The sequence below is a fragment of the Asterias amurensis genome, chromosome 14, assembly GCF_032118995.1.
Source record: "Asterias amurensis chromosome 14, ASM3211899v1".
Classification (NCBI taxonomy): Eukaryota; Metazoa; Echinodermata; class Asteroidea; order Forcipulatida; family Asteriidae; genus Asterias; species Asterias amurensis.
Window position 1 is genome coordinate 15,668,297 of NC_092661.1, and position 15,039 is coordinate 15,683,335.

At 38.0% G+C, this 15,039-nt stretch overlaps 1 protein-coding gene across 3 annotated transcripts in view; it reads left to right on the forward strand.

Moving 5' to 3' along the window:
- LOC139946774 (synaptotagmin-like protein 4) overlaps positions 1 to 14,836 on the forward strand; it is an 84,414-nt gene extending 69,578 nt beyond the window's left edge. The window contains exons 7-14 of one of the 3 annotated variants that reach the window (XM_071944465.1): positions 957 to 1,135; positions 2,060 to 2,146; positions 3,495 to 3,896; positions 6,346 to 6,530; positions 7,056 to 7,320; positions 7,938 to 8,185; positions 8,689 to 8,897; positions 10,569 to 14,836. In XM_071944465.1, the coding sequence (XP_071800566.1) occupies positions 957 to 1,135; positions 2,060 to 2,146; positions 3,495 to 3,896; positions 6,346 to 6,530; positions 7,056 to 7,320; positions 7,938 to 8,185; positions 8,689 to 8,897; positions 10,569 to 10,717 (1,724 nt within the window). In that variant the 3' untranslated portion in view covers positions 10,718 to 14,836. The remainder of the gene's footprint in view (positions 1 to 956; positions 1,136 to 2,059; positions 2,147 to 3,494; positions 3,897 to 6,345; positions 6,531 to 7,055; positions 7,321 to 7,937; positions 8,186 to 8,688; positions 8,898 to 10,568) is intronic. The other 2 variants (XM_071944466.1, XM_071944467.1) reach the window with 2 other exon arrangements.
- The last annotated feature ends 203 nt before the right edge of the window (positions 14,837 to 15,039 follow it).

Genomic DNA, 15,039 nt, shown 5'->3' on the forward strand with positions numbered 1-15,039 from the left:
TCTATCTCCATGGGCATCCACACCTTCTTCATTGAGTGTGCCCATAAGCTATATATGTATATATATTGACTAGAGCACTGTTAAACACGCACTAAGTATTGGTGCCGTGTGGGTGCTGTACAAACCATACAAAAGCTTGAAATTTTGTACGGGAATTGTACGGCTATTTGCATGAAAGAGCGTTTGTTCTTTTTGATGTGTCATTGAACCAAAAAATGCAGCAAATTTGAATGTACAAACTGCGAGCGTCATGTGCGTTGTGTTTAAGAGGCGCATATATGTTTCTTTTTTACGTCAATCAAGTCAATACTAACTGCTTTTTTTTCTATTTAATTAGCCTGTGTGAACTTCTGCTGTAAAAATAATATGCACATGCTTACCTAAATTAATCTGGGCCCAATTTCATAAAGCTGTCTACTGGTAACCAAGTTGTTGTACTTACTAATATAGAAAAGAATGTGCGTATGCATAAACATATTTTATTTCTCATGAGATGCCTTGTTTTTTATAAGCATAATCATTAAGGCAGCGCTTTGAAGTTAATATACAGTGTATGGCCGAACTGTGGATGTACACGAATGAACAGTCGCGTATGTAAGAATTCACCCCAAATATATAAAAATCACGACTATGTGTGTTCTCTTAAAATTTACATTGTTCTGTAGTCACGCACAACATCAAACATGTCTGTGCCCAGGGTAACTTCTAAACGCAGAGCAAGTTTAAAGCGCTCTAGTCATTATAATTAGCTCTATGAGTGTGCCACACTCCATGCCAGAGCCCTCCTGTTCTCCAGCTCCTTCACTGAGTAGGCCATGTCGGCCCGAGTGTACTCCGCCACCTCTAGCATTGTTTGAAGTTGCTTATTTGAATTCTTTATGCAAATAGAGGCTTTTGCATATTAGGCGCTTTACAAATGTCTTCATTTTTCTGATTGTGTTTCTCATTCTCTTTAGGCAAGTCAAGTGATGAGATGGGATGCATGCAATGCGTCGAGCAAGATTCATCATGTTTACCGGCTGGCTTACCAGAAGATGATCAAGACTACTATATTGAGGCAAATCATAACAAACCAGTAACTGATATTAACACCGAAGTCAAAGATCAGGGGCCTGTCATCTCAGTTGAAGTAGTGGTGAGTCTCTTACAAATTAGGCCAAATATAAAAAAAGAAGAAGATTTTTGTATATTTTTGTTTAAAATTCAATCTTCTTTTTGTTAAAAAAAATCTAAAAAAAACCAATGGAGGCGGCCGTGATAAAGGAAGAGGGCAGCCGTCGATTTCGCTAAACTCTTCCTCACTTCGGATTAATCTTAGGTCTTAGGGTGAGTTATGTTCCATATCAATTAATGTCCATAGACGTTAGTTACTCGTCCTAACACGAGATGGGATTAATCCCAGCATTTTGTTAAATCGGCTGCTGGTGGGCTAAACATTTTAGCTAATATTTTGTACATTCATAAATACCTCGGACAGTTTAGCTGTTCCTATTGGTGGAGAGCGCGTCACGGGGGTGTTTAAACCTTTGATAGTTACCAGTGTTTATAACCAGTTGTGAGCGGATACTCCATGCTAGTCTTGGTGCAAGACGTTTCTTGTTGCGGGCGATGCGGGCGATGCCGGTGAATTAGCCACGCTGTGTGTGAAAGGAAAACGAGAATGTGTTGCACCAAGACTAGACGAGCGCGCACACGAAAAAATCCGGAAACTGTCGGAAGTAGGCGTCTTTGTAAAAACATAGCAACACACGGACGTCGTACATGTACAAACATACAGAGCTCAAGCACGTTGGAAACGGATAAGTTTTACAGAGTTTCATACTTCATTACGCCTTTTAACCAAAAAGGCATTTATGAATGTAAATAAAAGAGCAGTGACTCATTCTTTAACGGCCGTTTAAAACCTTGCAGAGTCGGTGCCGTGTGATAAAGGCCCGAGCTGAATCACACGGCAACGACCCTGCCTGTTTTAAACGGCTGTGAAAGAACTCGTCGCTACACTTTAATTCCCTTATTAATTTTAAGAGTGAGTACCAAATGTTGACTCTCTCCATAACAGGATGATGGCGATGGCGAAGAAGAAGACATCGATCATCACTTCATGGTCCATGCAGGTCTTACCCCAGAGTTAAGAAGAAAGTTTGGGGTAAATTATCAAAACTTATTTTATTTGGTGGATTGTTCTTTAGTATCTTAGAATGTTAAGCCAAAAAACAACATGCTCGTTATTAATATTTTTTATTTTTATTTTTTTATTTTTTTTTTTACCACCCATACACCGATGTGTGTTACCACTGTATACTCGGTACTTTCCCGAGTCCTGTGAAAAAATATCACAGGCATGTTACTCGGGTGGGATTCGAACCGAAAAATGAATATTCTTTATCCCCGATGCAAATTTAACATCTATTATAACATGCTCATTGTCCAGCCCGGTTCCTTTTGAGAGGCCGCCTCCCTTTCTTATTTCATTAACACAAAAAAAGGATACATTTTAACAATCTCAGGCTAATATTAATTTTGGTTTTACCCATACACCGATGTGTGTTAGCACTGTATACTCGGTACTTTCCCGAGTCCTTACCAACTAGACTACCAAGGTTGCTCGTTAGCTAAAGGCAGTTCGAATCCTATGTTTTGGCAGCGGGTACCGCAGCGATATAATAGATGTTAAATTTGCATCGGGGATAAAGAATATTAATTTTGTTTTTTTTTACCCATACACCGATGTGTGTTAGCACTGTATACTCGGTACTCTCACGAATCCTGTGAAAAAAAAGTCACAGATGAAAATAATTAACTTTGAAAAATGGCCCGTCCTGTTGTCTTTAAAAAAAAAGGGCGTCCATTCACTTAAAAAAAAAAACAAATTACAGTAAAGGGGCTGCGCCAAATTGTTGTTGTTTCTGTCCAAGCAAAACTCAAGCTTTTCCTGAGAGTGAAGTGAAGCCTTTACTTACACATACATGTAGGCTGATTTGAATGCACTGTTAATTGTAGTGTCTGGGGTGGATTTCACAAAGATAGTCCTAACTTAGGACTAGTCCTAGGCAATGCTAAGAGATAGGACTGGTCCTACGTTAGGATGAGTTACTGGTCCTAACTTAGGACCAGTCCTATCTCTTAGCATTACCTAGGACTAGTCCTAAGTTAGGACTATCTTTGTGAAATCCACCCCTGGCCTCACAAAGTGTAGGTTTTCACCTCCACATTTAATATTTTTTACTGTTTTTCCTCACTGCATTCAGTACCTCTACATTTATTTTAAAAGACACCTTTAAATTAAACAAATGCACATTAAATTGACATTCTAAACCATCGTATAAACACTGATAGTACAAGTCCCAATGCAGAGACAGAGTGTTCCCTTTTGTTCATTCAAATTATGTTTGTTACCGTCTTTCCTCACTGCATGCAGTACCTCAACATTTTTTTTTTATAATACAACTTAAATTAAATAAGTGCACAGTTAAATTGACTTCCTATACCATCAGATGAACGACGACGCCAAGTTCGATGCAGATACAGAAGCTTCCCTGATGCTAAATGCTGCCTCGGCTAAAAATGAAATCCCTGAAATTGAAGTTACTCCAGAGCAAAAGGACTCTGTGCAGTCTGACGAGGCCATGAGCATGACCTCCAGCTCGCCCCCTGCTTCCAGCTCCATCCCTGCCCAATCAACATCAACACTCATCTCCCCAGATGATGCTTCCTCCCCAAGACCCCTATCGGCAGCCTCGAGTTTCGCCAAAAGCAGCCGCAGCGTGTCTCAGACGTCGGTGTCCTCACTCCAGAGGAAACTCCAGACAAGCAGTAACCTGAACAAGGTAAAGAGTCGTGAAACGGTGGTAGAGGGATCTCAAAAAGCCAGCAATCATCATCTTCCTCGGGGCATGGTACAACTTCCCTTCTCATGCTAACACCTTCAATAGCCTGATGTGAGAACTGCAGTGCCCCCGTACTCACCCACCATCTTTCAACCTCTTGCACCCCCCCCCCCCCCACTCTCACCTCCTCTCCCCATGGAACTCCTTCTTGGAATCTTTCTCAGGAAATTGAGAAATTTAACTCTTCTTCTTCCGTCTTACCGCTAACACCAACATATCACCTGGGATAGCTTGATGTTGTTACTAATTTGCATGTGAAGGTTCTTTGCCCTACTTGCCTTACTCATTCCTACATCTCATTATCTTCCAGCAACCGACCGTACATCTACAATAGCCCTACTCCCACAACCCTAGTCCCCAACAACCCTAGTCCTCCATAAAACATAATCATTAAAAAAACCTATTCATCCAACAACCCTAGTCCCCAACAACCCTAGTCCCACACAACCCTAGCCCCCAACAACCCTATTTCCAAACAACCCTATTCCTCAACAACCCTGGTCCCACACAACCCTAGTCCCCAACAACCCTAGTCCCCAACACCCCTATTCCCCAACAACCCTATTCCTCAACAACCCTATTCCCTAACAACCCTAGTCCCCAACAACCCTAGTCCCCAACAACCCTATTCCCTAACAACCCTAGTCCCCAACAACCCTATTCCCTAATAACCCTAGTCCCCAACAACCCTAGTCCCCAACAACCCTAGTCCCCAACAACCATAGTCTCCACCCTATTCCCAAAACAACCACAATCCTCAACACTAATCTTCCAAAAACCCTAATCCTCCAACAACCCTAGCCCCCCAAATACCCCAAATCCTCACAAAAAAAATATCTTTGTGATGTTCAAAATTTCTTACTAAATTCTCTTGAGATACAATTGAACTTGAGGTCAAAGTCCTGCTGGACAGACTTACTAATGTCTTCGGGCTTGGCACCTGAAGAGGTTCTCTTGTGACTTTGACACAGCATGGTTCTTGATTACTAGTTGTTCATTATAACATAGTTCTTCGGTGTTCGATATGCTTCACTATTTACTGGTTCTTTGATGTATCATTTTGTATTCAATGATTTGTAAACACATATAGGTCCTGACTATTTACTTCATTTTCATAGCAACCTGGTCCTGCATTGCCCATTGTTATTGAACATGGGGTATCATTACATAATGGTTCTTCAATATAAATATAACATGATTCCACAGTATCACAGAGTTCCTCTCACTATATAGTTGTTCTTCAAGGATTGTTAATTTTGCACCACCGTAATCTGTCATCCGGCCTCTTTCTCATCCTGGGTTTTTGGCACGTGTCTTTTAAACTACTTGGCTTGACTGATCTTGCTAAATAACAATTTCTTTTCAGAATATATTGAATTAGTTTGAAGTATTTCAAATTTGTGTATAGCATGTATGTCACCTTCCTACTCTCACTAATATTCCCCAGTGAATTGATCAAACATTTAGAATAATTCAACTCCATGGGTTGTATATGGTGGAGCAACTGCATACAAACATTGTGTACTACATGTATAAAGTAAAGCCCAATTCATACATCCTGCAAATGCCAAGCTTAAAGCCATTGGACACTTTCGGTAAGGCCCACACTTCGTGTATCAGAGCTGATATAAAAAATAACAAACCTGTGAAAATTTAGGCTCAATCGGTCATCGGAGTCGGGAGAAAATAACGGGGAAAACCCGTCCTTGCTTCCGCACGTTTCGTCCTGTCATGACATGTGTTTAAAATAAATCTGTAATTCTCGACAAGGAGAATTGAAAATTGTTTTAATGTTTTCTCGAAAAGTAAAGCATTTCATGGAAAAATATTTCAAGAGAAGTCTTTTACCATTACCTTCTGTAAACCATGTAAGTTATTTGTAAATCTGTGAACTTTTTTTTTTCAGTGCCGAAAGTGTATAATGGCTTTAACTGCTGCAAAGTATTCAGTGTGAATTTGTGACGTCAATATTCAATTTGCATTGGCAGGAATGAACCAAGCTTTTAAAATCTCTTCTGTTTTGCTTGAACAGATCCTAACCTTGCTGTGTTTGTTCAATGACTGATTGTAACACAAGAATGTATAATAATTGTTGCCATTATTTGTGATCTTTTTTCACTGAACGAGTCAATTTGAGAATGTTCATTTGAAACGGAACGTTTTCTGATCGAGAATGTTCATTTGAAACCTTTATTTTTTTCTAACTTAGAACGGTTAACCTTTAGAGTTTTAAGTTTAATTGATTTTAATTAATACCATAGCAGTTTGTTCACTTTTATTTGTCGTTCTCTGCAAATTAGTCTTTTTAAAAGGTTTTGGAAAAAGTTTGTCGTGGATCTATGGATTGAAAATTATGTTTGCATTGCTGTTTGGTTTTGTGGTCTTTTTATTGGTAACACTACTTTTCTTGACGTTATTTGTGTTTCCTTTACAAAATAATAAATGTTGTTGTTTACAGGGGAGTTCAGTCAGCATGACGAGTTTGTACAGTCAAGCAGGTGAAGAGAACTATGGGAAATATGTCATTACTGGAGACATCAGATTCGGACTGAATTACAACTACAAAACAAATGTCTTTGAGGTCAAGGTCAAGGCGTGTCGTGACCTCGCACCTGTTGATGTCAAGAAAATCAAATCTGACCCGTAAGCATATCACTTCTTTCGTTTCAAATCATGCCTGAATGTTCTGCTTTATTGTTTTTATACAACTTTTGAATGGCTTACACAAACAAAGATATTGACAAAATAGGGGAATCGCTAGAATAGCGGGCTAGATAGCTCAGTTAGTAGATTAACAGAGTATGGGTTCAAGTACTTGTCTTGACACCTGTATCCTTGAGCAAAATGCTCAACCACAATAGCTTTGTCCTGTGGGTGGGACATTAAACTGTAGGTCCTGTTTACCAGTACATTTTGCAGCTCCTGTAAACGTAAAAGAACCCAGATAGCTTATCAAGGGAGAGTGCCAGCGCTCTACGAACTCAGCTATTTAGCACTACTGTTTGCGGTCATGGTTACATGGCTTTGAATTGAAGCCGTAAATTATGACTTACTATGTCATTGTACCAGACAATTTTTTAAATCTAACTTGCAAAAAAAAAAAATGGCTAACACAACCTGGATTTCGCTTTCAAAACTCTAACTACCTTTATGGATTCCCTCTCTTAGCTATGTGAAAACCTACCTCCTCCCAGACAAGACGAAAGCCAGTAAGCGAAAAACGTTTGTCCGCAAGGGCACAGTGAACCCTCAGTTTGACATGACGCTTCGCTACCACATCTCCCAGAGCGAGCTGGAAACGAGAACCCTAAGTGTGACCGTGTGGAACAATGACGCCTTTGGGAGGAACGACTTCCTTGGTGAAGTGTTGGTCAGTATGGACTCGGTCAAACTGGATGACTACAAACTCAAGTGGCATCAACTTTGCAACAAGGTTTGTATATTATTTTAATCCAGTTAATAACTGAACTTTTTATTGCCAAATCCAAACACAAGAAAGTTTCCAATAGGATGATAGTAATACTACCATGCATTTATAAGGCGCTATACAAAAAACAGAGCGCTAACAATGGGAGGGAAACAAGTGAGCTAAAACTAACACAAAACAATCAAACGACTTGCCAAGAAAACAAGACAAAAAGCAGAGCAAGTTAGGATGGTTGTGGGTATAAAAGTGTCTTGAGGAGGCGTTTGAGCATAGCCAATGACACTGCTTCTCTTAGACTAGTACATAGCATGTTACACACTCTGTCCCCCAGCTTTCCATTTAGATCTACAAGCGGGGTCAAGTTCGAAGAGGAGTGGGGAAATGTCTGTGTACATCCGAGACGTATCATACAGAAAGATTTTGCAAACAGTGCACCAACAGTTTGTTTGCCCCTCTAAGGGATTTTTTAAGACAGTTCCCCTGCTGAGAATTCAGCAATAATTTTCACAAACAGCGAAACCTGACCCTGCCAGTAATGCCACAACCTGCTCCACCAACCTCCAGAAGCAACAGAAAGGGGACCTATAGTTAATAATTGTTCTTATTTTCTTGCTTCTTTTCAGTCTCAGCCAGCAGAGGGCGCTGTTGCCTACAAAGGAGACCTCACCATTGCCATGATGTACACCGATGTCAACACACAAGAAGTCGATGAGAAAGACCCCAAGAAAAAGAAAAAGAAAGACAAGAAAGAGAAGAAATTCTTCAAGGGCCATCAGTCACCAGAGGGCGGTGCTCTTCACCTTAAAATAAAAGAAGCCAGAAATCTGGTCGGAGTCAGGATGGGCGGATCATCAAATCCTTTTGTCAAATGGTATGTAGTATCAGCAACTTTATTTCATTGTTGTTTTTCTATTCCTTAATTGTCAAGAACCTGTATTCTCACTTGGTGTGTCCAAGCATATGCATGCAATTACAAACCTGTGAAAATTTAGGCTCAAGTTGTCATCGAAGTTGCAAGAAAATAATGAAAGTAAACATGACCCTTGTTGCAAAAAATATATGTAATGCTGTTTTGTCCTTTTTCTCATGTAAAACCTTGTCTGCTAAGTATGTGTGCATGTTAACATATGTGTAGTTTGAAAGTAAATTATTTTATTCCTTATTATTTTTTGCATTGATTTTGAAAGGTTTGTTTTCTACTTGTTTTGTCCTTATGATGATTGTTTGTGTCAATTTTAGCAAGTAGAGCAAGCCATTATCAAAATTGTTTTGTCTTATATCAACAAAATCAATTGACCATTTCATTTCCCTTATGCTTCAAAGCCCAACTGAGTTACATTTATAAGCAGACTACCATTTCATGTTCCATTTCAGCTATCTTGAGCCGGACAGATCAAAATCTGGAAAACATAAAACGGCAGTCATTCGAGGGACATGCAATCCACGCTGGGACGATGTAATTAAGTTTGAGAACGTGAGTTTACGGTCTCTGAAAAACAGATGCCTGGAGCTGACTGTATGGGACCATGAGACGCTGTCATCCAATGAGTTTCTTGGGGGCACCAGACTAAACCTTGGCACTGGTAAGTTCTCTCTTTGCTCCCCTTCTATAACGTCTTCTTCTTCCGTTCTAGTGCAGCCTTCAAGATTGAAGATAGTCACACTGCCAGGCACACTGGGACAAACCTCTTGTCTTTGCACTAAGTGTGTACTTGGGTCGCTCTTGTGCGTTGATAGTTTTTATAACAACACACAGGACCTACACCTTTACGTCCCGTCCGAAGGACGAAGCAGTGGTTATGTGTCTTGCTTAAAGACACAAGTGTCACGACTGGGACATTAACCCACACTCTGCTGATCAGAGGACAGCCCCCGATTTCACGAACCGCTGCGATGCGTTGCAAGTGCAAGTTGCGACCGGTTACACGTCATAAGTTGCGAAGTCGTCGCAGCCGCGGCGTGTCTTATAGGTCTGCGACGCACCGCAAACCCTGCGATGCGTTGCAACTTGCGATGAGTTTCGTGAAATCGGGGGCAGGACAGGTTGAGTTCGGTGCTCTTAACCGCTCGGCCATGACACTTCCCCTCCCCTTACTTCCCAACCGTCAGCCTTGATAGTATGACATTCCTGATTCCATCTCCAGCAATTAACCTCTATCATATTAAAGTGATGTTGAAGCTTTGCAATGTGGTGGAAATAAGAAGAAACTATAACTTGCGGGTACAACCTTGTGTAAATCTCTTGTTGGAGGAATGTTGGTTCTGAAAAGTGGCACTTTGTCTTGACATTTCACTGCTCTCGTCTTCAGGAGAACACACTCGCTCTTTTCAGAGCCAACACTTCCCATAAAAGAGGTTTACACAATGGTTGTACCTGCGAGTCAACCAGTTTAAGTTACTCCTCCATCACACTGTTTCCCATCCTGTGACATAATTAACACTGAATCCCTTAATGTACAAAAGGGGATTTGACTATTATACCTCGTTTGGTTATTTTGATCTTAATGTGTTAATATTTTATTGCCATTTTTGTTCAATTTTGCATTCCTTGAATTTATAAAAGGGTTGCTAAGTTTGCTATTATCAGTCTCGTTAAGTTTTCAGTTTTCATGTGTGTTTGAAGATGCTAATAGATTTGTATATTTTCTGAAACCAATGATTGATTTATTATCAATCAATTAAACTTGAATGAATTGATTTGATTGCACTTTAATTGACCTAATTACTGTGTTTGTAACCTCATCTTTTCTCCCTTTTCTTCTTTCCCTGCATAACTTTGTTTTGTGTGCATTTATGTATGATATTACATTCAAGAATTCTGTATATCAGTTAGCCCGGTTTCATTATTGAGAAATTTATAATAGTAGTATATAATATACAATAAAGACTCTGCGGGATTGTTTAATCAGTTATACACTTCTTTTCCACTATTGGTTAGTGTAAATATAATAATGTGTCATGGCTTTTGCACAACTATTTAATATCGCTGCCAACCTATAAATATTATTACCACTATTTAACTACCAATTTTTTTTCTTCGAAATAACTACCAAATATTTACTACCAATTTGCTTTTCAATTATTCAAATTTGTTGAGTAGTATTTATCCAAAGTTGTTGTGCTCTTATATTTTGATTATTTATTATTGTTTTTAAATCTTTTACTTGTAATATTTGACATAGAAGCATGAATAAATCTTTCTTAAAGATAAATCCTTTCTTAAAGTTCCCATTTTTATAACTTTGATTCACCAGGAGAGTACCAGAATAAACCAGCAAGCTGGAACGACGCAAAGGGCCAGGAAATCAAAGCCTGGGAAGACATGATGAAGAAACCAAACCAGTGGACCGAAACCACCCTTGTGCTCCGACCGAACATGGTCAGCCAGCTGCAGTTTACTTAACATCATCTTGCCAGTTTCGTCAAATCTTTATCGCATGAAGAATTGTTTTCCTTGTAAAGTGTTGGTAAAGGGAATTTTTTTGCCCTAGGATTGGGTGCTTTGGGTTATGAAATAGAGTTTGTTATGAACCGAGTATGGTTGAAAAGTTGTTTTCTTAATAGTAGAATACAATGATGCCCACAAAAATCCCTTGAAGTTTTGTGGTTTTCCTTTTACTTCGTAAACTAACACAATCTTTATGGAGTTAAAAATGAAATGCCAAACTGGTAATTGTTCTCAAAGTAAAATGAAAATCACACATTTTCAAGGGATGATTTTTGAATCATTGTATTGTAAGTAAGTTAGGTCTGAGACGACAGCATGTATAAATCTGTTTTGTGAGAAGTGGTGGCTCTGAGAAGAGTTGGTTTGTGCTACTCAACATTTTACTCACAGAAGAGATTTCTTACTGGGTGTCACTTCAAACCTTACTTTTTCCACCTTGCACAGCCTTAAGTCTTATCATTATATTCTACTTTTAAAACACCATTCAAACCATAGTCATTTCGTATTAGATGCTTTTGACAGCCCGAAGCGCCCAATCAGATGAAAATGTGTCCCTTTAAGAATAAAGTTGCACTACACCTTTTTAAGTCATTGCTCACATGAACAAGTTAACGATGCATTCCAAAATACTTTGCTACGTTTGCGTTTAAATTTCCAACAAAATACACATTTTGTGTATCAAGGAATTCTTTAGGGCGTAGTTTCCCGATAAGAATAAAGTCAGTTACACTGTGTGCTTAAATTTGAACTCCTCTTACTATAGAAGGCAGTTGCTATTCCACATTGCTGGAGGTAAACTTTTGCATAGTTTCAAAAGAGATGGGGACATTGACAGACAGATTCTGAATGAATGCGTATGGCACAGTTGTACCAGGGTTTTTCCTGTGTGGAGGTTGGTAAACAAATGCATGCCTTCTTAAATTCATGAGATGTGGCAACTGTTTTTTTAATCTGTGGAATCTAAACTGACTGTTCGTTTATGACCAATTCACTCATTGTACCAGACAGAAATCTAACTGGTGTAATAGGTTGTTGAATTCCACAATAGTTTGCAGCAGGAGGCCCTCTGTTGTTATTATGCAACCAACCTTATATCCTCCCAGTTAATGTAGCAATTACATCAAGCTGTAGAGCAGAAACTATGAACAAAACTATTTATTAGAAAGATACCTTAGAACCAGTCGAGTGCAAATTCACATATTACGTGTACTATTGGTTTTGGGCTGGCATTATATTTTTGCCGAGTGGAACTTTTTTGACGTGACATGTGGTTTGTATTCAAAATCCAACATGGATGCCGAATATTCAGACATGTTGCTTTTGCAGCTGATCAGCTCAGTAATTTCCTCTTTTCTTATTTTTTACTGAAAAACACTATTCAAATTGTTGTGTGCTTTGTCTTTTCATTTTTTTTTAAAACTAAATAAGCGTATTATTTTAAAGAAAATATCAACTTCAAAATTGTTGTCTGATAATATTATGACGTCATCTTGGGAAGGGTCAGCAGGAATTACGCTACCTCTGGATGTTGTCATTCAGTGATAATAATGAATATGTAAATTGGATTGTAATAATGATAATTGTACATGAATAAATTTATTAATGAAATAATATGGTATACATAATAAGAAATGCTGTAATTTTATGAAAACAATTTGACTATGCATAAATTTAATACGTAACATTTCTCACATTATTAGTAATTTCTATGCATGTTTCTTGCAACAAAATTTTATTCCAACAAACAGTCGTGCATTAAGTAGATAACAGCATAATGACATGGTAAAGTAGAGTGCAAATAGAAAACGGCGGGCGACTAAAAATGGTTTAACTTATTTAAAATGCGACTCCTTCTAGCAAAACCCTAAACTTTGAAACAACTTTTGAAAGTGAGATTGTTTTTGTAAATAAATTTTTATCCCAAAGAACAATCTACATGTATATAATTATCAAAAGGAAAAAATTCCCAATTCTTACCGTCACTCATCACTCATTGTTACACAAATTCTGAATAACAAGTGAAAATGTCGGATTTTGATTTTTCCTTTCCTTAATACCTCACCTTTGAAAACTGACTCAAAATATATTTATAAGGGTTTTGCCAGAGCTAGTCTAATTTACTAAATTTACACATAATTGGTTATGGGAACACGAATACCGAAAGATCAAAAAGGGAAACTACAAAATACAGAGAGTGTTTTTTTCTGTACTGCACACTTTCTGCTTGTTCACTCACTTTGATCATCTACCTAGTCACTCTCATACATGTAGTTCCATAGGCCAATGCTGTCAGATATAGTGCACTTTGTAACTCCCTGTGTTGTTTCTCACCATCTTGCAAACTATCCCAGTTTAAGAACAATGTACATACAAATACATTCTCTCCCTCTCTCTCTCTTCAACTGTTTTGTTGTTGTTCTCTCTAGCCTTCACTTGAGTTGCCCTTTTGCGTAATGTTTTTTTTTTTTTTTGTTTTTTTTTACAAAACATAACCAAGAAACGACTATTAACAAGGTCATTTACCTCTCATTGGTTACTACATACTTGCCCCTTCATCCCAACACCCCAAACCCAGCTCCCTGTCCTTCCTACCCGGCCTTTCTCCAAGGTGTGTACAAACCACATAGGAGACACCTGAACAATCAAATATTTCTTACGAATATGGATTCAAACACGGGAGGCTTTATGTAACCATTAAAATAAACCAATCAAAATGGAGATGCTTCATGAATACTTAACTTATAACAAATTAATTTATTCCATGCTTTACCTTCCAAGCTGGGTATGCCCTACGTTTTTTGGCGAATGTGACCCGAAAATTTAGATGTAAATTTTAAATAGCGTTTTTATGAGCTTTCCTTAAAAATTTTGCACGAAAACAAAATTGTTAGAACTAAGTTTAAAAACCTACTAAAGCTAAGCGACAACTAAAAAAATTACAATAAAAAGAGTTGTAGACGGGATCTTGACGTTATCTCATGTCGAAATGACCAAAATTCAAGACGCTTAAAAAAAACCTCCACACTAAAGCCATTGGACACTTTCGGTAAACAGTTTTGTCCAAAGGCCAACACTTCGTGTATCACAACTTATATATAAAATAACAAATCTGTGAAAATTTAGGCTCAATCGGTCATCGGAGTCGGGAGAAAATAACGGGCAAACCCACTCTTGTTTTCGCACGTTTCGCCGTGTCATGACATGTGTTTACTATAGATCCGTAATTCTCGATGTCGAGAATTGATAATTATTGTTTCAATGTTCTCAAAAAGTAAAGCATTTCATGGAATAATATTTCAAGAGAAGTCTTTCACTATTACCTTCTGTAAACCCTGAAAGTTATTTGTAAATCTGTGATCTTTTATTTTTGTTTCTGTACCAAAAGTGTATAATGGCTTTAACAACAACAGCTTCTTCCCATACTCAAAATAATGAGACGGTCGTTCATTTTGCCAAAATACGGCAGTTTTTGAGACCAATATTAACGATGTCCATGCCCATAAACGGTGCAACGTCATGCATTCAAAATTATGCAGTTTGGTGTCGGTCCTTTTCTGAGCTTTTCATTCACAAAATACCAACGGTGTATTGTAAATAATGGGTATTGCACCATTTGTGTGATTATTAAATTCCCCCTTTTAAAATATCTTTCCAACCATATCCACTTCTTAACAAACGCTTTTTGTAGCCCAAAGCGCCCAAATATGTAGGCAACGTGCTCCTGTATAGTGGGTTGGTAATGGTCGATCAATAATAATTGTATTTTATCTTTAAAACAGGGCCTTAATACTAATATAATACTGTTTTCCTTGTATTGTACTCATACCTATAACACGTAATCGAATTGTGTAAAATTGTCTTTCAAACAGCTATACATTTTCTCATGGAAGTTCAAGTACTGCATTTCTAAATGAAAAGAAAAAAGCTCGAGTTAAAAATCCAAATATTTCACTCTATTTTTGTACCTTCGCATCATTCTATTTATTCTTGGGAACTGTATGCGGGTTTTTATGACCTATTTATGAATAATTCTTAATAGGTTTCAGCAAATACGATTGCGTATGTATTCTATATATTATGATTCATGAAATAAATAAAAACATTTAAACATATTTATAGTAAAAACTGGTATTTCGGTGTCATAAGTAAAAGTGATTTGTGTTTAAAGTGTTACAAAAAAGCGTTTCCCACATCGTAGTAGGGAGTTGAAACACCATACGTCCACACATTTTTATCCACGCAGGAAAATAATCTCCTATGGTTAAACAATCTGAGAA